Raw genomic sequence first — 25963 nt, forward strand, 5'->3', positions numbered from 1 at the left:
ACGTTAATGAGCCAGGGGTCCCCAACCCACCCTGTTGTAATGAAGCGCTAAACTGCATTATACCGTTCAGCCACTAGGTGGCACTGAGTGTAAAATACCCGCTAGCACCGGTCTAGCTCCTCAGCCGCTGTCACGGGCGCCCCCCTGCGGCCCGACCACCTCACTGGTTAGCGTCGCTTCTCGCGCAAGCGCACAGGTACCTCTGCCCCAGCGGGGACGGGAAGGACGCGCGCATGCGCACTTTTCCAAGGTTGGGGGCTTCCCTTTCTGTGCTTGCGCGTTCCCGAGTTCTCCGCGCGCATGCGCATTTTCTCTCCGCGGCTCTCGCGAGAGGCCGGGATTTACTCCTACGTGCTGTGCGTGCTGCCCGCGGCGGCGCTGGAGCGGGGCGCTGAGCTGTTGGGGTAAGTGCGGGCTCGGCGAATGGCAGGAGGGCCCGGGGGCCGCGACACCCCCCCTCCGCCCAACGGTCCCGGACGGGCAGAGCCCCTCCCCCCGCTCTCCCTGCGGGTGGGCCCGAGCGGCGGGGCCGGAGCCGTTTCGGGCCCACAGTTCCCGGCAGCCTCTGCGTGTGGCGGTCGCGGGGGAACTACAGCTCCCGGCATGCAGCGCGCAGCCAGTGTCCGTCCCACGCGCAGGGCGGGGGAGCGAGGGAGGCGAGGTTCCATAGGGGCTCCTCGTGGCATTCCAAGGCCGGGCCCATGGGGCCTGCCATCAGCTGGCGGCTCCGCGGGGCGCTGTCTGTGAACTGCCGCGTGCAGGCCGGGCGCTCCCCTGCTGCCCCTGGGAAGTATCCCGTCTCCTCCAGCCTCTCCCTGAGAGACAGCAAGGGGGACAGCGGGACTCCCCTTGCTTACCAGGTAGCCAGCTACTCTTTCACTTCCCTGGCATACAAGGGTGGTGGCTGCAGCCTGGCAACGTTTGGTTCTGATTAATTGAAAAGGTGCATCTATGGAGCTCTTAATTTCATCCCTATTTAAACAAATTCAAATGTGAAAATGTGCAAGACCTTAAACTGCACAACATGTATAGCTTTACCTTGGCTGTCTTTGCAGCTGAGGTCATGAACTCAAATATAGAAATACAGAGATCAGTGTGACTTGAAGGATCTGCTGCTCTGGCTGTTTAGTTGAAGGGTATTTATAGCAGCTAAGATTAAAAGGAAAACATTTGGTTCACACATAGATTTAGGTTTGATGAGCGAGAACTTCAGTAAAATCTTTTTTCAATACTGTAAGAATGGTAAACCTATGTTGCATCAAAGCAGTTATGAAATGAAAGTATTTGCTTGATTTTTCTTCCCATATCTTAGGGATGTTAAAAAAAATTACTTTAAGTAATTGGATAACTTGCTGAAAATTTTAGTGGTTATATGGGGAGGCAGTAGTTCCTGCCTGCCCCCTCATTGGTTAACCATGTAAACAGTTAAACTTTCGCATCCATAATCTAAGTAAATTAGCCAGCAGATGTGTTATTAGGATGAGATGTTTTGATTTGTTTCAAGAAAAGTTATGTTCTTGCATGGCTAAAAAGTGTTAAATGTAGCATGAATTTATCAGTACCAAGAGTGTGATAGGCAATTTGGATGAAAAATAGTTCAAGGGGATCCTGACTTATTTGCAAGGCATTAATCATATGGCTCTATGCTTAAATTTTTCATGAAACAATCAAGGGTCTTTAGTCTAGTCTGGATCATGCAGAGAATGCAAATTTGTACTGCTGGTGCATTTTAATAGTGGTAAATTACTGTTATAAACTTGGGCTGTATCTGAAATAAACTTTATTCTGAGTGTTAAGATATGTGCGCTTCCCTAGCACTTTGGGTGAAGAGTCTCTAACCACAAAATAGTGTGTTAGCACTAGGGATGTCAACATGTAATCAAGCACAAGATTAACTGATAAGCCTAGGTTTATTGGGTAACCTTATTGACTACATACAGAATGGGAAGCAACTGTCTAGGAAGGAGTACTGCAGAAAGGGATCTAGGGGTCATAGTGGACCACAAACTCAATATGAGTCAACAGTTGTGACCCCGTTGCAAAAAAAGCAAACCTGAATCTGGGATGTATTACCAGGAGTGTTGTGAGCAAGACATGAGAAGTCATTCTTCTGCTCTATTCTGCATTGATTAGACTTCATTTAGAGTGTTGTGTCCAGTTCTGAGTGCCACATTTTTAAAAAGATGTGGAGAAATTGGAGAAGGTCCAGAGAAGAGCAACAAGAATGATTAAGGGTCTAGAGAACATGACCTATGAAGGAAGAATGAAAGAATTGGGCTTGTTTACTTTGGAAAGGAGAAGACTGAGAGGGGACTTGATAACGGCTTTCAGGTATCTAAAAGGGTGTCACAAGAAAGAGGGAGAAAAATTGTTTTCCTTGGCCTCTGAGGATAGAACAAGAAGCAATGGGCTTAAACTGCAGCAAGGGAGGTTTAGTTTGGACATGAGGAAAAACTTCCTGTCAGGGTAGTCAAACACTGGAATAAGTTGCCTAGGGAGGTTGTAGAATCTTCATCTCTGGAGATCTTTAAGAACAGGTTAGATAGACAACTGTTAGAGATGGTCTAGATCAGCGGTCCGCAACCTTTTGGTGCTGCCGGGGGCGGGGCCGCTCACGTGCTGTGCGCCCGGGTCTGCCTGGGGGCTGGCACCGCCCATGCTTCATGCATCCAGGGGCGGAGCCGGCCCCAGTCACTCGGCGGGCGCACATAAATGCCCTGGCAGGCGCCATGGCGCCCGTGGGCACCATGTTGGGGACCACTGGTCTAGATGATACTGGGTCCTGCCACAAGGGTAGGGAACTAGGCCCGACCTCTCGAGCTCCCTTCCTGTTCTGGTCTTCTGTGATTCTACACACACAGGCGGTGGGGGTAGGGAGAAATGCATCGGAGTGCCTGTGACGAGATGGCTTTTAAGCCGATTCCCAAAGGCACTGGGTCCCGTGGAGCCCCACACACACATGCTGCTGCCTCTAATAGACAGGCAGCAGTGTGGAGGGTATGGGGGGGCAGGTGGGAGACTGTACACACAGGAATCCAGCTTTCAAGCCAGCTCCCAGCACGTGTCTGCTCCTGCAAGCCACTTGCACACCCTCCTTCCCCCGCCCCCCACAACACACACTGCTCCCTCCTATCTGAGGCAGCAGCGCTGGGGCGGGGGGCCGCGGGCAGAGGAACCGACACGTGGGGAACTGCACAATTATGTTATTGTTTTCCTATCCAGGGAACACATTTGTACTGGCTTGTGTGAAAAATAATTTACGCTCTAAGTGATTTGTAGAAATATTTGAATTTGCTTTTTAAAAAAAGACTTTCCTACTATACCTTTAGTTTTTCGCCAGATAGTGGTGCGTATTAGATGCCAGTTTCTGTTTTAAGTCCTCTGCTTGTGGCAGTTGAAACTGTTGGGAAAGGATTGTAAGTCATTACCAGGGCTTGCGGAGCGGCGGCGAGCCCTGCTCGCCAGCTGCGCGGTTCTGCACTCTGCGCGTGCGCATATCGCTCTGCGCCAGCTCTTCCAGGGTGTAATCTACTCGCCACGAGTTTTTCTAATAAACTTAAAAAACAGTAAATGGTCTGGTAGTACTTTATTGACTAACAAAACTTATAGATGGTATCATGAGCTTTGGTGAGCACAGCCCACTTCTTCAGATGACCGGAGTTTTGAGTTTAGGATGTGCAGACCCAAAATAAATAGGGGTGAAGAGGGGGCAAAAAAGGAAGGGGGCTGGAAACAAGGAGCAGAGGGTATGAAAATATCAAAGGGAATAACAAATAGGCAGAACTGGCAATCGGTAAGCACCTGATTATAATATTAGATGTTCATTGGCTCTAGGTGTTATATAACAAGGTTTTGAAATGTCATAAAAAGACAAATGATGGTTCAACTTGCCTGTGTCGGAGTATATAGGCTGTGTGCTTAGAGCAATGATAGATTAAAGAGATACTATCAATTGAAAATCGATTCAATTTTATATTAAGTCAAAGTAGTTCTAGGTACTACTAAGCCTGCCCCTGTATCTTCTTGAACACATTGGTTTTTTAAGTGTTTCTGGTTGTATGAGGACTCTAACCAACAAGCCTCTTCTGCTCTAATCAATAAGCCACTTCTGCTGTTGCTACAACTATAAAACTGACTAAACTTAAAGTGCTGGCAAATGAATCATATTAATAATTTCAAAGGAAAGGGTCAAATGTACGTGACATTGTTCATTCATTTGGTATTGAGCAAAGCAAGGTTACTGTTTCAGTGTTCTATATAATAAAAATTGAGACCTTTTTAGGGAAGTTTTACTGGGTCTACAGAGACCATCATGAGTTGGACACACTTCTGTCCTGACCCTAGTTGGAGGTGGATTTCCTGGGAATCCAAGACCAAAAATGGGGGAAACTACAGTGCATCTGAAAAAGCAGATAATCTTGTTTAACATGGAAGAAACCTGTACAATTAAGGTAGTGCCCAGTAGTAGGAATTTATGGGGAATGTCCATGATATCCTTACTGCCAGTCATTCTGAGTGTCTGTTTTTGTTTTGTTTTCCTTCTCCAGTATGAAGTGTAACAGAACAGAATTTACCACCTGAAACTGCTGCTTCACGTTCAGATCAGGAAAGGAACAGGCCACATTGTAACAACAAAACAAGACACAAGACTTGATCTGAAACAAGAAGTTTGTGCCTACTCAACAGCTTCAGAAGAGCACGTCCCAACGCTGCTAGTAGTCTTTGTTTTCTCCAGTGCTGCACTGAAACTCCCCAGTGCAGCGGCAGTTATATTCTTTATTAGCTCAATACATCATTTTCCTCTCACTGACTTTTTTTTAATAATAGCAATCGACATACTTTGAAACGTGTGCTGAAACAGAAGAATCAGCGAATGCTACTGAAAGTGCAATATTTGAATATCACTGCGAGGTTGGTGAATGTACTATCTCTATTAAACAGTCGTAGATGGTTCTGAACTAAATCCTTCAATTATTTGGCATCTAACAAGTTACATTAACAAATTTTTGCTGTTGCAGAGACTAGTCCTTGTTGCTTCTAAATGTACGAGGGTAGAATTAATATCTGATTGCGCTTCTACTTAAAACTATGTATGGGCTCTCATAATTGTCACTTGTAGCTCCTATTCATTTGACTAATAATGTAAAGCAATCTTACAAATGCAATCACTTCCCCAAACTCCTGCAGTTTCATCCAGATTTTTCTTGAAATATCAGTTGATTCTAATGCTTGGATTCTTATTAAATAAAATTCCTGTTTTCCTCAAATGCTTATATTGCAGCAATTGATAGTGACCCCTCCTGAAAACTAGCAGGCTAGATGCACAAGATGGAGAGTAACTGTGGGTCCAGTCTAGCAAACAGCACCTGCCTTCTGATTGTAGAAAACAGTCCAAGCTTCCTTAGAAGAGTACAGCAATTCCAGCCTGTTTCTGACCTGGCTCTTGTGTGGAGCAGCCATAAAAGCACCTTTTGTTATGAGACTCCAGATAAATGACACGTGTAAATTGACATGGCGGTCTGGTTTGTTATATGCAGCATTAAGTTGAAATAGACCTAGAAATATGTCACGCACTTGGAAAGAATTTTGTTGAATATTCCATGCTGTCTTCACTCCTAACTGCATACATTAGTGTCAGCATGAGCAACACATCTCCAGTTGGGACTGAATTTATCATTTCTTTTGTTCAGTCGATAAGTTTTTGTTTGCCATTGTCAAAATAGTTGTAAAATTAAATCCATATTAGCTCAAATGGCATATCACAAACATTTACTTTGAGTAAGAGAAATGACAGGAGTCTCTTTACCTTGCTGACACTTTTTGAACATAGTTTAATTTTTTTGCATATTCAGAAGCATGAAGAGGTCATTTTTTCAAATGGATTTAATAAACTTTGTTCTTTGGGACAAGTAGCTACAGTTCTAGAAGGATTTAACTCTATTCACAACTATATTGAGAGCAATGTATTCAGAGCTGATGGACAGCAAAACCTAGAGCAACTTAACACATTTAAAATAAACTATTCTACATTGTAAACAGGGTGTTAAAACTCATGGTTATAAACGTCCTGAGACAAGAGAAGAAAACTCCCAGGCAAAGAGGGCCAAATTCCAGCGTATGTGCAAGAGATGATGCATGTCTAGCCAAAAGCACGTAGTGTGACTTGTGCATGGGATGTGAACATTTTGCATCAGCTTGCCCCACAAAGCAGTCAGGAAGTTGACTGATATTACAGACCAAAACCATTGTTTTTGGGATCTATATTATGTGATGCCATGCAGCCTGCCTGGAGAAGGAAACTGCATATTCAGGGAAAGTATTCAGGTATTGAATACTTGATAGTGACCCCTCCTGAAAACTAGTTTAAAGTGACTTGAGGAGCTGACTTGATAGTCATCTCAGAAGGGATTTACAATCACTTTAAATTCTCCTGTAGTTTATCACCTGAAACCTCTGAGATTCATTCCAGAGCTGGAATTATTCTGAACTGCAGGGGCAGCTCACCACAAATAACATACAAAAGCTTTGCATTCATAGTGCTTGTTATCAAAGGGCCAGTTCTGCTAGGAAGACCAGTCAGAACCTCTAATCCAACTTTGCATCGCCAACTTGGCTAGATGTGAAGAGTGGCAAAACTAGATTAAAAAGTCTCAACGAGTTTATAAACACTTTTACAGTTGACATCTCTTAGAACTCCAAGGTCTACAATCTGGTGCCCATGTGGAAAGTAAGCTGTAATGAGATGAGACAAAGAGTAGACTAATCAAACTTTACTGATTTAAAAAAAAAATTCAGCACCCTGATGATATTTAATTAAGACCAATAGTGCAGAGATGAACAGAAACCATCAACATTTTCAGAAAGAACAATTAGCCAAATTAACTCTGCAGATTCAAGGATTCCAGACTCACCACAGCCTGTCACTGGAAATAACTGACATTCAGATGAACTGAATGTGTAGTATCTTGGTCATGTAATTTTTTTAAAAAAAAGTATGATTTGGAAGTACTTATAAGGATATGTTGAACTTAAGTTGTGTGAACGTATACATGGTAGGAAAATGAAACTTAAAGGGGAAGATGAAATATACTGGTCAGCCAGTAGGTGACAGTGAGGCTACGTCTACACTGGCCCCTTTTCCGAAAGGGGCATGGTAATTTCAGAGATCGTAATAGGGAAATCCGCAGGGGATTTAAATATCCCCCGCGGCATTTAAATAAAAATGTCCGCCGTTTTTTTCCGGCTTTTAGAAAAGCCGGAAAAGAGCGTCTACACTGGCCCTGATCCTCCGGAAAAAGCGCCCCTTTCCGGAGGATCTTATTCCTACTTCAAATCCCCCGCGGATTTCCCTATTACGATCTCTGAAATTACCATGCCCCTTTCGGAAAAGGGGCCAGTGTAGACGAGCCCATAATGTATAATCTCTTATTTAATCTCCGCCATGTTTGGAAGAGCATTAAAGGGTCTTATGATGAATACTTCTGGTCTGTATAAGCAAGTTTCTGTGACCAGCCCATATCTGGTACAAAAGTATATGACTCAAGCCCTCTGCATGTACACTTCCCACGTAAATAATTGAAGATTTTAAAAATTGGGCCTCAAAATGGAAAATTCTTGGCCTGGGGAAAGAGACTGTGTCCCCTTGTTTTGAAAAGCACTAAGTACGATGTCATTATTGTACAAATTATAGTGGAGTGTAACTTCATAGCTTACGAAATATCCTAGATTTCAAATGTGCTCATATACAAGCGCCTAGAGCCACAATCAGGAATCAGAGCCCCACAGTGATAAACAAAAAGAATATGAGTGACTATATTATGTCAGTCCAAAGGTCCATCTATTCTTGTAGGAGTGATCAATGCTAGGTGCCCCTGAGAGAATGAAAGGAGCAGGTAATCATCAAGTGATCTGTCCCCCCATCACTTATTCCTAGCTTTTGGCAAACAGATTCGTGCCATCATCACTGCTCATCCTGGCTAATAACTTTGATAGGCCTATCTTCCATGAACTGAGAGAGAGAGAGAGAGAGAGAGTGTGTGTGTGTGTGTGTGTGCGTGCGCGCGCACGCGCTTTCTCAACATCTCTGGCAAGGAGTTCCATTTTAGGAAGCAGTACTTCCTTTTCTTTATTTTAAACTGATTAGCTATTGCATTTTGTTGACCCCATGTTGTTTTTGTGCTTATAGAAAGGATTGAATAAGTCTTGAGTCACTTTTTCCACACCACTCATAATTTTATATAAAGCTCTATCAGTTCCCCCCCCTTAATCTCTTTAAAGCTGAAAAGTCCCAGTCTTATTCATCTATCCTTGTGGCAGTTATTCCATAGCTGTAATAATTTTTGTTGCCTTTTTCTGATGCCAAGATATTTTTTTGAGATATGGTGACCACATCTGCATACAGCAGTCAAGATGTGGGTGTACCATAGATTTCTATTGAGGCAATACGATATTCTGTCTTATTTCTTTCTTAACGATTCCTAGCATTCTCTTTGCTTTTTTAACTGCTGCTGCACAGAGTGGATTTTTTTAGAGAACTATCCACAATGACTCCAAGATATCTCTCCAGTGGTAATGGCTAATTTAGTCGCCATCATTTTATACATATAGTTAGGATTGTTTTCCAATATGCATTATTTTACATTTGTCAACATTAAAATTCATTTGCCATTGTGTTGCCCAGTCACCTAGTTTTGTGGGATCCTTTTTGAATTTCTTTAGTCTGCTTTGGTCTTAGCTATCTTGAGCAGTTTTGTATCCTCTGCAAATACTGCCATCTCACTGTTTACCCATTTGTCTAGATATTTATGAAAGTTGAATGGGATTGATCCTAGTCTGGACCCTGGGGGGCTACCACTAGTTACCTCTCTCCATTCAGGAAACAAAGGGGAGTAATAACTGCATAAAAGACTGAAAACTGACCATTTATCAGTGGATAAGTGGATCTTCTCTTTTATCCCATGACAGCTTACTTGGCACTGTTCACATACATAATCATATCTTGATACAATAAAAATACATGCATCTTATATAGGGCTTAACAGCACTGGTTTTGGGTGTGCTGCATAACAAAATGTGTTACCAGCTCCCTTATGGGTAACCATCTCCCTTTGATGAAATTTCTGGAAAGCCTGTTCTCTCATGGATATGACTGTTTTATATTGAGGTGTATGTTTCAGAAGATGCACACCGTATCTATTCGGGCACCACTACTTGGGCTGTCAGCTCTTCATGTTATGATATTTTCTGCATATCCTTGTGATGCCACTTAGTGTCTCTGCACATGATGTATTTGACAGTATCTTGGAGTTGCAAACAGGTGAACCATGCACCTCAACTGGAATCAGAAGCGTGTAATCTGATAGCAGCGGACACCGAAAAAAAAAACCCAACACAGTACTATGTTAAAAAGCAAAGTACTAAAAGAAGGGAAAACTTTAAAAAAAATTCACAAGATAAGGAAATAGTTAATGGCAGTAGTCCAGGTGGTCCAAAAATATATACGCTTTTCTTTGTAACTCTGAACTGCTGACTGCAGGCCCAGGCATTGACCTACAAGGGCTAACAAACCATGATGGGCTATGAAGGCCCATCACAGCTGGTGAATAGCCTTGTGGCAGCTGGATGTGCTATGGGCCAAGAAGCTGAATGAAGGCCCAAGAATTCAGTCTGTCCACACACACAGATGCGGGCCTGGCTGCCTTATGCCTCTCCTGGACGGGTGTGTCCAGTAACAAGGCACTGCTTCCCAGTGTCACACTGGGATCCAGGGCTGCTGCCAAGCTCCAGGCCAGCACAGTTTGGCTGGGAGACAGCACAGAGTGGGGGTAGAGGTGGAGTCAGAGATCTGGGGTTACTCTGGGGTGGGTACCTTAGTCACATGGATGCTCCACAGCATCCAGGACTCACTGAGCTGAGAAGAGGTTTGTGCATGTGGAGCCTACTACACGTGCGTGGCTGCCATGTGTGAGTGTGCTGATACCCATCCTGGGCAACTACTACACGTGCCACACCTTGGGACCCAGTACTGGTAAGGAAGTGGTGGCTGAGGAGGTGGAGTCCATATGTGAGGCTGACCCTGCTGCACTCCTGTTGCTGCACTGTCTTACATCGGTAGGCGGGGCTTAAATTTCTCACCCCACAAGCTTTTCCCTTGCCCCCCACATGCGGCGAAGCCACTACTGTCCTTCTGCCCGCCCTGGTTTTCTGCAGCCTCTGGCTCGGAAATAGATTCAGCTGGGCTTCCCCATGAGGAGCTGGACATGGTGGTGGGTGGTAACCGCCCAGTGGGGATGTGTGGCCATCCTGTAGGGGGTATGGTGGGAGTAGAAGGTAGCCACGCTATTAGGTTAGGGTTGCCAACCATCCAACATTGTCCTGGTATCTCTAGGTTCTAGGATTTAAAAGATTAATCTTAATGAAATATAATATGTAATCAAACTTCTAGGAATTTGTCCAACCAAGTTGGCAACTGTTTTGGGAGGGTAGCGAGGAGGGCAGTTGCATTAGGGCATCTCCTCAGTTGTGCTGCAGGAGTGAAAGGTAAGCTCAATACTGCCAGGCAAGGACAGACAACCCTAGCCTAGTGTCCTCAATATTCCCCAGCCTCCCCTAATATGCCTGACTAGCAGCCAGTATTCTGTTACTCACCTGACACAAGAAAATGTGCTTTCTGCAGTACTAAGCATCTGATATGTGCCCACCACTTCTGTTTGTTCTCACAGCTGACTATGACCTGTACAATAGAGAAGATCTTAACAGATGCCAAGACCTTGTTGGAAAGGCTGAAAGAGCATGATAATGCAGCAGAGTCTCTCATTGATCAGTCTACTGTCCTCCATAAGCGGGTGGCAGCCATGAAGGAGATTGGAACGTCACTATCGGAAAAGGTTAGTGCAGAAGATACCATTCTTCTATGCAGAAGTGTTACACAAATACTGTTTTCCTTGGTAAAAGCATCCCTTTGTTTTCAAGTACCAAGAAGATACAACTGATCTGAAGGACATATCTAAATACAAACCTCACATCTTGCTATCACAAGAAAACACACAAATCAGAGACTTGCAGCAGGAAAACAGAGGTTAGTCTAGATTTACTTCATTGCTGTGTTCACTTGGTCGCTTAGAACTTGAAAATATTAAATGATATACGCTAGATGATTTACCCAGCATTGCTTGGGTCCTTAACACAGATTTCATTTTTCTTCATTTAAATCCTTGCTTGGCTGGGTCTGGGAATGAGAAGTTGCGTGTGCAAGCTGCCGGGGGGGGGGGGGAGGGGAGGAGAGAGAGGACAACCCCATCTCTCTCTTACTGCAGCAACTTAGAGCCAGGTGAGAAGTGCCTCTCCATGGCTGCTGCAGCGGGCACTCCTAGCAGAAGAGAACAGACGTACAAACAGACAAACTCTATCAGATATAAAGTAGATAACTCTCCCTTTTTGCACCCCTGCTGCCCCAATGGGGTTCTGTTTGTCCCACTCCCCATCTCTGGTCCCTTGCTTGCCCCCCTGTGGTCATTATACAATATAACTGTCCCTGCTTTCCATCCCATATCCCCTTCTGCTCCTGTGTGGTCATTCTATTGGAGAGTCCTTCCTTTCTGTCTTATGAGAAGCAATCCCATTCCAGGTACATCCCATTTTCCTGGCAAAGCCAAACCCTTACCTTGCTGTAAGTTATGGTAAGAGGAAACTGCCTACCAAATTTGACACTCCTAGCTCTTACCAATTAGGAGGAGTTTCTGGACAAACACATTCACAGACAAACTCTCTCTAGTGTATAATAGATAGGCACTATAACATGAAAGGAAATGCAGAAATACCTAATTACCTAGTATTTTAGCAGAAGTGCTAAAATACCTAGTTAAGCAAAAGGTGCTTTCTGTGCGGAAGTAAAGCACCAACAAAATATGACATTTTACCCAGTGGTTTCTTATAATTAAGTGATATAATCTGAGAGAAAGTCATCAATATTTGAAACATTTTAAACCCTGTAACTAAGATCTCAGAAGCAAGAATCCCTTCAGTGGAGTTTCTTGATAGGATTTTATTATGAAAAAGTGTGTTTAAAGGTGGGAGCTTAGAAAACTGCATTTTGGAAACATCTGTAGTGACTTGAGGAACAATGAAAGCAAAGATATCTATCTTCTATGAAAGAGCTATCTCTTTTCTAGAACCTATTATATTGAATAAAATGTTTTTCTATATAAATAGAACTGAGACCAGTAACTTTTCCAGCATAGTGTAATGTATTGGTTTATTCTATCTAGATTCTAAGAAAATGTGCAAACCTAGATGGAGAGTAATTGCATATTCTTCGTAAGATAACTTAATTCAGCAAGAAGTCTGGGACATTTTACACATCTGCTAGGAACTTGCTTTTATTAAGTCTATGTTTAACTGTGAGGAAGTGAATTAGGCTGCCTTTCAAGATTGTTGTTTAATGATGATTGTATTGAATGTTGTAGAGTTGTGGATCTCCTTGGAGGAACATCAAGATGCTTTGGAACTTATAATGAGCAAATACAGGAAGCAGATGTTACACTTAATAATGGGAAGAAAAGATGTGAATTCTGAGCCAGTCCTGAAAGTGCATCAAATTCACTCTGGGGTAAGTTGGAAAGAGCGGTAGTTGTTGTTTTTACCTGTTTCTGCAAGCGTTGGGAAACCCTGTGCTCTGCTACTTTCATATTCCTTTTATGCTCACTTTGTGTTCTTTTCCACAAACAACTCTGCTCTGAAGTCTCCTCCTTGATCTCAAGAACCCTCGACCCTCCTGCACCTTCCATTCTTAAGGAAGTTTCATGTTGAATATTTTAATCCCAGAAGCTCCCAGTGCCACTTTCTGGAAAACACACATTGGTCTGTGTTTACATCCAGTGACTTAAGAACGTCTAAGCCTTATTGTAACAACTGTAATGTGATATAACAAATTAAGTAATATCGGAGCTCTGACATAAAACCTTAAAAGCCCAGAGATGCATTTGTAACATGTGTTTCCATGGCATTAGTTACACCATAGCTCAGTCTAATCTGTTCTTCTATTGTGGGTGTCCAATCTAAACAGGCCCAACTCTTTAACTGAGGGTAGTGTTAACTCATTGTATTCTTGTTGCAGTGAGCATAACTTAGTTCCTCTGAGGTTGAACACTTCTAATATAGCCCTGCCTCCAGAACTTAGCTGCCGGAATCCCTGTGGAGATTGGTCTTTGGAGCAGAATTCCTAACTTTATTTGGGAATGCTTTTATACTTTATGGGGACATGCCCAAAGTGGGAGCTGCTGCCCAGTGTCAGTGGGAAAACTTCAGCATGCACTTCTGAGAACTAGCTCTTAATGTGTATCTTTGGCCTGAAGGAACAAAGCTGCATTGAGAGGGATTCTGTAACAGAATTAGCCAGTTATTGATTTGTTTAGATTTCTCTGAGTGAGGTAAGGCTGCTTACTTTGCCTATATTTTTTGGAAGACAGTTCTTCTGTCTTAATCAGTTCTTGTAGTGTACTTGAATGCATCTAATTTTGCACAGGAAGTATCAACACAACCATGTTCAGTTCAGCTATTGTACCACTGCTTATCCCTTCTTGAATGATCCCATGTTAATATTTAAGGATATCCTGCAGGCTGTTCTATGGAACATGAAATGTAACTGTTGGAAAAAGATTTGGAAGATGTAAAACACTGTCAACTGTGCATAGTATTGTCCTGCTTCGATGTATTTGCAGGAAATTGAGAGTCACATAGACAGAATCTGTGAGATGGGGGAAGTGATGAGAAAAGCTGTTCAGATGGATGATGATCAGTTCTGTAAAATTCAGGAGAAATTAGCCCAGTTGGAGGTAAGTTTGTGGGAGGGACCTGTTGCCTGCTCATACTCATCAAGGGTAAATCTAAGTTTTCACTGGTACAGAGAAACTTTTTTTGCTTCATTCAGGGCTGTAACCCAGTCTGGCCTTTTAAAGGGAAATCCTAATGATCTCTTTAAATTTTGCATATAGTAAGTAAATGTTAGAAAAAACTCACTAAATAGCACATAGTTTTAGAAAGACACTACTAGGCTTTTACTTCATAGAGGCTGCTGTTTTGTATAGTATCCACTAATCCTGTTTAGAAATGCTTTTTCTATTCATGGAGAACAGAAAGTAAGAGACAGAGGGATACTCCATTTGTGCTCACTATTTTTTGTATATTGGATGCTAAATTAAAACATTTAAAAGTACAATAAAGAACACAGCTCCTATGCCTCTCCATTCATCCAAAGTTCTTTTTTTTTATTGGTGTGCGTCTGTGTGCAGTAGGGGTTGTGGAATCAAGAGGTAGAAAAGACATCTTAATGTATCAGGGTTTTTTTCAGCTTGAAAATAAAGAGCTACGGGAGCTGTTAAACATCAGCAAACAAACTATCGAGGTGAGAAGAGAGGAACTGCCCGAGACTGCATCTCATGCGACAAAATAATTCTCTCCAAACTCTTGACTTTAAAAACTCTATGGAAACCAGCCACCCTACGGGACAATGTTTTATCTCTTAGTTATGTTTTATTTCTCCATGGTTTCCTGATATCCCTGTCTGATGTCACCTTCTGATAACAATGGTTTCCATTGCTGCTCAGTCTTAATAGTATACAGTGACTTAATAATGAGGTATTTATGCAGCTGTGCTTTTTGTAAATGTAATTGTGAATGTTTATGTTTAAGCCCCAGAAGGAGACCTCTTACTCTATAGGCAGCAGTCCAAATCCATTTTAGCATTCTCACCTCATCAGTGGTTGTAGAGCATTGTGCAGGTTGTGAATTTTTTTTTCAATAGATGTAAGTGAGAGACTTTATTGGAGAAGTTGTCTTGCATATACTAAACATCACACATTTAACTTTTTCTTTGAATAAATCTCTCAACAGCATTTGGCTGGGCTAATAATGTCACTTGGATACAGGTTGGTAGAGGCGCTGCTTTTTATTGCAGACACCCAGAAAATGGCAGAGTTGTAATTTAGCATGTTTTTGAGCTTTTGTGTTGGAAGAAGTGAACACACCAAATGCCCCCAAAATAGGTAATGTTTAAAAGTACCTCTCTTAATCCAGAAACAATACTTTTTTAAATGCAAGCTTTCTGTCCCTGTTAACAAGTATTCAAAAGATTTTTCTTATTCAGTAAATGCTAAACTTCTCAGTGTCAACAAGAGTGTAGTTTAACTGCATCATCTTCTGAGTGAGGGGCCTTATGGTTTTGATTGAGAGAGAATTCCTTTCCTTTCTCCATGATATCTTTGAAAAGTGAGTTGGGTAGAGACAAGGGATTTCTGAAAAGGGAAGAAAAAAGAAGATAATTTTTCTCCCATTATTTTCATCTCAGTTGAAGAATGCATGAAGTTACAATACATTATTTTTCTGCAGAACTCAGAATTTTGAGACCAGACTGCATTTTTCGGCATTCCTTTCATGTCTGCGAGACTTCAAGCTCATTTTCACCCTAGTGCTTCAGCGTTGGGATGCAAACAGAGCAATTATTTGTCTAGTATCTTGCTTTTATGGTGAAGTGTGCTGCAGGGTGGGCATCACTGTATTCCACTCTTATGACTCTACACTGATTTGTACAGCAACCTGATTAGGATGCCAAGCTTAAGGAATTGGAAGCTGAACTGCAGTTGCTGTTTCAGTCATCACCACTTACATCCTTATTAGGGAGAGGGGTCCTGAGAGTGCTATTTTAATGAGTATTTCTGCTATTCAGCTTCTCTGAAAGAATGTTCACTGTAGAACCTGTGGCCCTAAATGTGTCTCTTGGCTGTTGGGAGGGAATTGCAGAAGAGCATAAGACTGCTCAACTCCCAGTGAGTCAGGCACACAACTCCTGAAAATTCATGCTTTCATCACAGCACCTGAACTTCAGTACTAGAGCAAAATGACTCCTTCTTGCTTTACTTGCCAGTTTATCTTCCTTAATGGAAGATCTGAGCAATAATCAGGCACTTTTCTTAGACTCCTCCTCCTGTATGCAAACACCGGGACCTGGGATGCTGAGTCCAGAACTTGAAATTGGTAGAAAAACTTCTGCTACTCTTGGCTATACAAGTAGTAGAACCTGATTCAGCTATTCTTTAGCACCAGCTGTAGCTTAATGCCTTTCCATATGCCATCAGTGCCAAATTGAGTGTCAAATCATTCCCTATAGTAAGCAGATATGGGTATAGTCTGATTCTAATTTATACTGTAAATAATTTCAGATAGGAGATACCTTTATTCATAGTATTACTGTAGTGTGCTATGATAATTATTCTTACTCTCATTTGCCTGCTCTAATCAGTCAGCCAACTTGAAACAGTTTTCTTTACATCTCAGGTTTATCAAATATGTATATTGGCTTATTTTTCTTGAAATAAATACCTGAAGTATTACCATGAGACTGTGCTTTGTATGTGTGGCTGTCTACCAACACTTGTAACCCCGTGCAATGAAATTATTTTGACTAATTATTTAGATCAGTGGTCCCCAACCTTTTGGGGCTGCCGGGCGCCCGGGGACGGGGCCGTGCATGCGCCGTGCGCCTGGGGCACAAGAATGGGTCAGGCCGGCCCTGGTCACTAGGCGGGCGCATATAAATGCGCTGGCGGGCGCCATGGTGCCCGTGGGCACCACATTGGGGACCACTGATTTAGATGTTATAACAGAGGTAAAACAAAATCAGTGAATGCTTTGTGCACAGGCATCCAGTGTGTGTAAGAAAAGTCAGTCCAATGTGTCTAGAAAGGGAAAATGGAATTAGTTCTTCTAACACAGCCTTCGATTTCTGTGAGAGGGTGACATTGTAACTCTGCAACAGTATTCTGTCTGTCAGATCTGACTGGGGAACATATTCTAAATGCTTTTACCTTGCATGTTCTTTGGAGTACAGGACTCTATTCCACGTAACCAGTGTGACTAGAACATGATAGCTTTTACTATAATATCAGGACTGTGAACTGGTAAAATTACCTTCGTTTATATGATGTGGTATCATGTACTCCACTACTGTAGCTCACCAATGAGTGAAGCTGTGTAACTGGAGGCCAACAATCAAAAAGCCCTGCTCCCCTTCCCTATCAACACAAGTTTAAACAAGTGATCCATATGCGAAAGATATTTATTCTGCCTATTGCTTTCTACTTAGCACTTCAATCCATAGAGGGAAAGGATATAGCCAGGAGTGGCCCAAGGTAGGCTGCAGCAGCTGGCGCCCTAGGTGGAACGCACGTCCTGTTGAAGGCAGCGCCTAGGCGACGGCTGAGTCAGCCTATAGTCACGGGCCGCCCCTGGATAAAGCCCCATCTCCCAAAACTTTGAAATGTCTCATTAGACAAAGTAGGGCTCAATGGAAAAAATGCATGGAGAACTTATAAATCCTTATTTCTAGTCCTAAGAATTTTGGTGGGGGGGGGGGGTTCTCTTTCAGATCTGACAATTTCTGACGCTTCAGAGAGTAACAGGGCAAATCTATGCAGTGGCTTTATCTGAGATTTCTTTCCCATGCTTCACTTCTTCCAGTTATTTTGGGGCTTTTCGGTGAGCAAAGGAATCCTGTGTCTTGTACTGCTTCTCGTATCCCTGGGAATAAACCAACACTATCGCACCCCATGCAATTGCCAGTCATGGCTCCACGGGGGCACGGACAGGGCGCAGCCCAGTAGCGCCTGAGAGCCTACCAACGTGGAGCTGCATCGTGCGCTTTCCTAGGCACAGCCCGCTTCAGGGGAGCGAGCTGCAGCGTTCCGCTGCCGTGCCCCAGGGCGCTGCCCGCAGGCGCCAGGCGCGAGCTGCCTTGCTGCGCGCGCAGCGGAGGAGCCCTGCTGGGCCGAGCCGGCCTGGGGCAGGGCCTGGAGCTGCTGGCACCCGCCTGCCCGAGCGGGCGGGGGCCGAGCGCAGCGCGCTTGGGGCAGGCGGGCCGTGCTGAGTCCTGCGCAGCCAGCAGGGGGCGCCGCCGGTGGTTCTCGCATTGCGCCCTGGATACGCCCCCTGGGGCAGCGCATGCGCGCCCCCTCTCGCGCAAGCGCATAGGTAACCCTGCGCCAACAGAGGAGGACGCGCGCATGCGCAATTTCCCGAGCCCGGTTGGTGTGTATGTTCTTTTCTGCGCTTGCGCCTTCCCCTCGGCCTGCGAACCGGGTTCTCCGCGCGCACGCGCAGTTTCTCCCCCCTCCCTCCCCGCGGCTCTCGCGAGAGGCCGGGATTTATTCCTACGTGCTGTGCCGTGCTGCTCATGGCGGCGCTGGAGCGGGGGCGCTGAGCTGTTGGGGTAAGTGCGGGCCTGGGGCGCCTGCCTCCGCCGGGTCGGGTCCTGCGGGCTCGGCGGGGGCGGGGCGAATGGCAGGAGGCTCCGGGGGCCGTGACCCCCCCGCCCAACGGTCCCGAACGTGCAGAGCCCCTCCCCCCGCTCTCCCTGTGGGGGGCGGATGGGCCGCGGGGCCTGGGGCCGATGAGGGGCCCGAGCAGCCACAGAGCTCGGAGCGGGGCCTCTTCGGGCCCGCAGTTCCCGGCAGCCTCTGCGTGGGGCGGCCGCGGGGCGCTGGGCTAGCGGGGGGCGGGAGGGGCCGAGGCGCTGAGCAAGGGCCCCGGGGTGGGGGAACTACAGCTCCCGGCATGCAGCGCGCAGCCAGTGGCGCCCGGGAGGGAGCGCAGGCCTCTTCCTTTGTGTGTGGGGGCGCAGCCGCCATATTCCCCCCCCCCCCCCCCCCCGTGTATGCGGCGAGGGGCGCAGGCCCGGCCCGGCGAGCCGTCATGGCCGGCGGGCCTGGGAGGGGCGCGCTGCCGGGCCAATGCTTTGTCACGGCCTGGCCCCGCCCGGCAGCGCTGCCCTGCTCGGCGCTTGCAGCATCACTCCGCGCCCGGTGGCTGGGCGGGGGTCTCCTTGGCTTGCCCCAGCAGCCACCATCTTGCTGCCATGTAACGGCTTGTAGCAGCCAGTTGGGGGCCCGCCGCCTCCCCGGATCCCGTCTACGCCGCTCGCTGTGCTGCAGCCCTGCCCTGCCAGCGAGAATGGTCCTCCCCCTCCCCCCGCTTCGATCTTTTGTGGCTGCCCGGAGTAACAACGTCACCCCACGAGACACAGCCTGGCTTTAAACCATGTAAAGGATAAAGCTAACTCTTCCTTTTAATAGGGATTTTGACTGCATCTGTTCACTTGCTCCGCTTGCTAACAGTTTTGTCCCTTCAACCTCTACCTTCATCTCTCTCCCACTCCTGTTCTATCTCAGATTATTTTAAACAGTCATGTGGCATCAAACAGTTGATAACTGCATTGCCCCAGTTTCGTGGATATCCTGGAATGTTGGAGTGTTTTTACTTCTGTTACCTTTCCCTGATAGAAGGGGCTCAAACAATAGAATTTTTAAACACATATAAGTTAAACGGAAGCAGTGTATTTACCCCATCAGATGTTTTCTGTGAAACTATATGAAAATTCATTTCAGTTTTGAAAGAATGGGTAACAAAGTGGTTGTGTCCGCAGTCTGGCAGTTCCTTGATTTATGAAACTCCAAACATGCATCTGTGGAGCTCTTAATATCACCCTTATTTAAACGAATTAAGCATCTAGAATCATAGAATACCAAGAACTGGAATAGTAATAGAAATGTAGCCATGTTAGTCTGGTGTAGCTGAAACAAAATACAGGACTATGTAGCACTTTAAAGACTAACAAGATGGTTTATTAGATGATGAGCTTTCGTGGGCCAGACCCACTTCCTCAGATCAAGTAGTGGAAGAAAATAGTCACAACCATATATACCAAAGGATACAATTAAAAAAAATGAACACATATGAAAAGGACAAATCACATTTCAGAATAACCACCTAACCTCAAGATGATTCTTACCAACAACCACAGGACATACCACACTAATACCAACCCTGGTACCTTCCCTTGCAACAAACCCCGTTGCCAGCTTTGTCCACATATTCATTCTGCTGATACCATTATTGGACCTAACCAAGTGAGTCATAAGATCAAGAACACACATTCCTGCGCATCCAGAAATATAATTTATGCTATCATGTGCCGAAAGTGTCCATCTGCTATGTACATTGGACAAACATCTCAGACACTTTGCCAAAGGATTAATGCCCACAAAACAGATATCAGACAAGATCACAAAGAAAAAACAGTTTCTTGCCATTTCAACCAGAAAGGACACTCTCTCAATGACTTAACCACCTGCATTCTGCTACAAAGACCTTTTACATCTGCACTTGAAAGGGAATCCTCTGAACTGTCATTTATGTTAAAATTCGACACTCTCCGAGAAGGAATGAACAAAGACTCTAACTATCTTACCCATTACCAAGATAGCTTCCCCAATTATCACCTCTAATACCATTAGCTCACAGACATCTAACTCTCCCCACCTCTAATATAATTAATTCACAGACACTTACCTTCCTTCCCCCCCCCCCCACCCCTTGCATCCCCCTCCTGTTCTGAAATGTGATTTGTCCTTTTCATATGTGTTCATTTTTTTAAATTGTATCCTTTGGTATATATGGCTGTGACTATTTTCTTCCACTACTTGATCTGAGGAAGTGGGTCTGGCCCACGAAAGCTCATCATCTAATAAACCATCTTGTTAGTCTTTAAAGTGCTACATAGTCCTGTATTTTGTTAAAGAACTGGAAGGGACCTTGAGGCCATCAAGTTTCTTAAATATTTCTGGTGATAGAGATTCCACAACCTCCCTAGGCAATTTATTCCAGTGTTTAAGCATCCTGACAGTTAAGTTTTCCTTAATGTCCAACCTAAACCTCCCTTGCTGCAGTTTAAGCCCATTGCTTCTTGTCCTATCCTCAGAGGGCAAGGAGAACAATTCTCCCCTCCTCCCTGAGACACCATTTTACATACTTGAAAACTGCTATCATGTCTCCTCTCAGTCTTCTCTATTCTAAACTAAACAAGACCAATTCATTCAGTCTTCCCTTATAGATCATGTTTTCTAGACCTTTAATCATTTTTGTTGCTCTTCTCTGGACTTTCTCCAATTTCTTCACATTTCTTGAAAATTGGTGCCCAGAACTGGATACAATACTCCAGTTGAGGCCTAATCAGCACAGAGGGGAGCGGAAGTATTATTTCTCCTATTTTTCCCTCAACGCTCCTGTTAATACCTCCCGGAATCATGGTTTGTTTTGTTTGTCACACTGTTGACTCACATTTAGCTTGTGGTCCCCTATAACTCCTAGATCCCGTTCTGCAGTACTCCTTCCTTGAAGAACCTGCACAACATCAGTAGCTCTGGCTTTGTATTTTTGTTGTCTATGAGTTCATTATTTTAGCTGCAAATATACAAATGTAGAGCGCAGTGTGACTTGAACTGGGCAGCTGCTCTAGGTGTTGATAGTTGAGAAGAGTATTTATAGCAGCTGAGTTGAAAAGTCAAGAATTTGAGGCGGACATACACTTACATTTTACTCAGGTTCTTCCTAGCCAAACCTTTTTCAGTACTGTAAGAAGGCTAAACCCATTTTGCATCAGACCTAAGTTATGAAAGTATGTGCTTATTTTTTCCTTATCTAACCAATTAGCCATGGGAAATGTGTAATTAGGATAAGATTTGTTTTGATTTACTTGATGAAAAAACATGTTTTTGCAAGACTAGAAAGTGTTAAAAGTAGCATTCATGTGTCAGTAGCACTCGTGTGCTAGGCAGCTTTGATGAAAAAATGTTTTAATAAGGGGTTCATGACTCATTTGCAAGGCAGCCTCCCAAACCATCTCAATGTGCTCTCTCCATCGTGATGGTATTCTTTAAGTTTCGATGTTTTCTTCTGTCAAGTCAATATGTGATTTTCATGGGTGGTTTGATTTAAATCAAGGTCATTTAAATCACAAAAAAAAGTCATTGAACAAGTTTGAGAATTCAAATGACATTTCTTCAAACAATAGCGCAGATCTGTTCACTAAAATGTTAATTTACAGTTCTCTGCAGCATTTTACATAATCCAAGAGGGTATTTGTGTAACTTTTTTAGATGGTACCTAATACTATGTGCGTCAAGTTGCAGATGTAGCAGCATTACGTTAGGAATGGTAAGAACTAAATCACACACACAACAGTGTGTGTATTCTATTAAACTAAAAAAGTTACATAAATGTTTCACAGTTGGAATTTCAGGAGTTTCCCAAATTGCCAGATGATGGCTATCTACAGACAAATCCTCAGAACACTTAAATATTTTAAAATTTTTACTGTTAGCTGTCATTTTCCCTCTTCCCACTGTCATATTGGTGCAGATCTGATTCCAAGTTACCAGAAAAGCTAAGACTGAATATGCTTAGAGTGCACTTAATTTTGGAGAAAACCCCATTGAAAACAAGTGTCAGATGGAGTTTCTTTGGGAAAGCTGAGCTGTGCTAAAGTTAAATAGGGAATAGACTTAATGGCATCACCATTATGGCCTGTGACCATGATGTTCCAAAATAAGCGGCATGCATTATGTACTATAAAATAAGAAAAAGGCACTCTGGTGATGCTAGATTTCTCTGAACTTCCGCTTTCTGTACTAAACACTTGGATGATTAAACAACCTATAAGGATTAGCTAACTCTTTTTTAGCAACATCCAACATAGCCAATAGCTGGGGGATTTTCTTGTTAAATGACACTTGTACTAAAAGGCAGACAGAGAGAGGGTTGAAGAATGATGTATTGCAAAGTTCATCCACTTTGTTCTTCAGACATATCTGCATCTTTTTCTCCCAATAAGCCGTTTTCCTGCATCTTGCACTGCGTACGCTTTATAGGTTTTCCTTTTTGCCCAAGGAATTAATGTCTTTAACATATTCCCGGATTGGGTCTCCTTTACACAAAAGGAGTTATTCTGTGGCAAAAGTGTAAGGGAATATAGGAAGATGAATATGTGCTGAATGTCTTGCTTTTTCCTTTCCAGTTGACTCCAGTGTTCCTTTCTATGGTGCCTTTGTCCTTTTCTATATATTGTGTGTCTGTCTTTAGACCAGGAGTGGGGAACCTCAGGCTTGGGGGCTGATTGTGGCCCCCGGCTTGCCTGGATCTGGCCCCTGAGGCACAGGGCCCACCCCCCATGGTGCTGGAGCGCACACAATCTAGGCTGGGTTCCACTAGGCTCTGGTGTGCCAGGGGAACATGGGGAGTGTTCCTTCTCAGTCAGGTGCCAACTCAGCTAGGGGTTTTTGTGTGCGGCTCTTGACTGATTTTTTTTCTGTGGCTCAGTGCCCCCTCCCCTGACCCTAAAAAGGTTCCCCACCCCTACCTTAGACAATGTCTTAACTAATATGTCTTAACTAACTCCTCTGCCATTCTTGGCCAAGGTTCACCACCACATAAGCACAGAATAATAACAATCCTATTGTGCAAAGACACACCAGCTCATGTTTCTCAGCAGACTAACAAAGTGAAAATTCAGAACTTGAGAGGAGCAAGGGCTGGTTGTTAGGCTGAACAAACTAAAGCAATGAATTCATTTTCATGAGACTGTAAGTGTATGTGTAACATGTTCATGATAAGATTTAATTGTAACTATTTTTAAATGAGAAACTTACTATTTTCAAAAAATCTAAATTAAAAAATCAATTTAAAATAATTAAATAATTGATTTTTCTCCAACCCTGAAATAAGAACGGACATACTGGGTCAGACCAAAGATCCATCCAGCCCAGTATTCTGTCTGCCCACAGTGGCCAATGTCAGGTGCCCCAGAGGGAGTGAACCGAACAGGTAATGATCAAGCGATTTCTCTCCTGCCATCATCTCCACCCTCTGACAAACAGAGGCTAGGGACACCATTCCTTACCCATACTGGCTAATAGCCATTAATGGACATAACCTCCGTGAATGTATCTAGCTCTTTTTTTTAAACCCTTCACAACCTCCTCAGGCAAGGAGTTCCATGGGACGACTGTGCGCTGTGTGAAGAAGAACCAATGTGCATTACTTTACACTTATCCACATTACATTTCATTTGCCATTTTGTTGCCCAATCACTTAATTTTGTGAGATCTTTTTGAAGTTTTTCACTGTCTGCTTTGATCTTAACTATCTTAATGTTGAGACATGATGCCCCATTTGCGCTGGTGATACTACATAGTAACAATTTGCCCTCCTTAAGGCAGCATGGTCTGTATTTTAGGGGCAAGTGGATACCGTCACTTCAAATTGGTAGAGGGTCTCTATTTCCGATCTTATCTCCTGCATCTTTCAGACAGTTTTGCAGGTGTTATGTTGGTGTAGTATAGGGAAAAATTTTAAGAACCTAATTCTTTATGGAAATATATTTGTAAATAACATCAAAATGTGTTGCAATTTATTCTCAGCTTTTTATGGTAAGCTGGATGAAATGTAGAGCTGAGAGATTCCCTGCCCATTTTCACCAAAATGTTGTTTGAAATCCCATTTCCTGATGGAGTGTTAATGATAAGGATGCAAGCTTAAACTTTCAAGAAATGTCAACAATCAAAGGTCTTCTTCTCCAGGCTGAAGCATGCAGAGAGATACAAACTTGTACTGCTAGGTTGTTTTAATTGTGGAAAATTACTTGGATAAACTAGGGTTGTATCTGAAATAAACTTCCATTTGAATGCTAAGGTGTGTGTGCACTTCCCAGCATGTTGGTTGAGCGGCTTCTAACCACAGTTACAAGTTTTTTGTTGTCAAATGATGGATCTCTAAGTCAGTGGAAAGGATAGAGCTCTGCAAATTGCACATAAATGATTGAAGGATATTGTTTCCCTGCCCAAAGGGAGGTGCTCTCACGGCTACTAAGACAAGCCAACACAGCATTCTGGTTTCTGCCATTATGCCTTAATTGCACATATGACGAGGACAGGGCAGAGAATTTCTTCCAATGCCATGTGGAAAATCTCTCAGGATAGCTTACTGAAGTATTAACTCACTATAAGATCTATCCAGCATTGCTTGAGTCATTAGCTCTTACTAATTTTTCTTTTCCTTCATTTAAATCATTGGGCTGGGCTAGGGAAGAGAGGTTCAGTATTCAGGCTGCCTCCGGGAGAGAGGATTACCCCAGGCCTCTATCTCCACAGTAGTTTGGGGCCAGGGGAGAAGCACCTCTCTGTGGCTGCTGCAGCAGGCACGGTTGGGGGAGGGATGCATGTCCCTTGGCTGGGAGATAGGCACACAGACACTCTCTGAAATTGATGATAGCTGTCCTTTTCTCCATCGCTGGCCCAATGGCTTTATAGATATCCTGGTCCTCATATCTTGCCCTTTGCTGCCCCCTGTGTCATTCTATAGTGTAATCTCCTCCTGCTAGACCAGGGGTGGGCAAGAGGCAGCTTGTGGGCCGAATTTGGCCCTCCAAGCCGCCTCGCTGGTATCCTTATTGCAGAGCAGGAGCTTAAACAGGAGGTTACTTACAAGCTGGGAAGGGAGGAAAGAGCTTTCCCTAGCAAACTCCCCAAGCTCTCATTGGCCAACTTCCAGCCAATAGGAACTGAGAAATTTTGCTGGATGCGGGGGCAATGAATTAAGCCTCCTCGTGTGGCACAGCACTTCCTCCTCTCCTCCCATGAGCCTGTCTCAGGTTTGTGCAAAGCTGCTGGTTAGGAGCTGCCTAGTTAAGTGCCTCCCAGGCAGAGTCTGCCTCTGGCACCCCACCCCTTCTTTCCCCCAACTTCTTGCCCCAGGCCACCACCAAACTCTGTATCCTTTCTCCCCATCTCCTCCAGGTCACAATTCTCTTCCAGACCCTGCATGCCTCCCCCAGGCCAGAATCCTCTTCTGCACCCATAACCCTTCCTGGACCCTGCACTCCAAGCTCCTGCCCCAGATCATAATCCCTTCATTCACCCAAACTCCTCAGATCCCACACTCCCTCCTGTACCCCAGTCCTCTGTTCTAAGCCCCCTTCTGTGCCTCACCCGCTATCCCATAACCCGTGTCCTCTGAACAGAAGTGTGGCTCTTGACTATTTACTTAAAATCTTGGCATGCCCCCCCCCCTTAAATATTTTTTG

The 25963-nt window shown here is 44.2% G+C and overlaps 1 protein-coding gene across 1 annotated transcript; it reads left to right on the forward strand.

Moving 5' to 3' along the window:
• The first annotated feature begins 245 nt into the window (after positions 1-245).
• On the forward strand, positions 246-16391 carry SIKE1 (suppressor of IKBKE 1). Its single transcript, XM_014571398.4, has 7 exons — positions 246-404; positions 4548-4911; positions 10722-10886; positions 10972-11077; positions 12465-12607; positions 13719-13832; positions 14348-16391. The coding sequence occupies exons 3-7, from the start codon at positions 10728-10730 to the stop codon at positions 14447-14449; spliced, it is 624 nt and encodes a 207-aa protein (XP_014426884.1). The 5' UTR covers positions 246-404; positions 4548-4911; positions 10722-10727; the 3' UTR covers positions 14450-16391.
• The last annotated feature ends 9572 nt before the right edge of the window (positions 16392-25963 follow it).

The sequence above is a fragment of the Pelodiscus sinensis genome, chromosome 27 (genome assembly GCF_052426305.1).
Source record: "Pelodiscus sinensis isolate ZL-2025 chromosome 27, ASM5242630v1, whole genome shotgun sequence".
NCBI classification, from domain to species: domain Eukaryota; kingdom Metazoa; phylum Chordata; order Testudines; family Trionychidae; genus Pelodiscus; species Pelodiscus sinensis.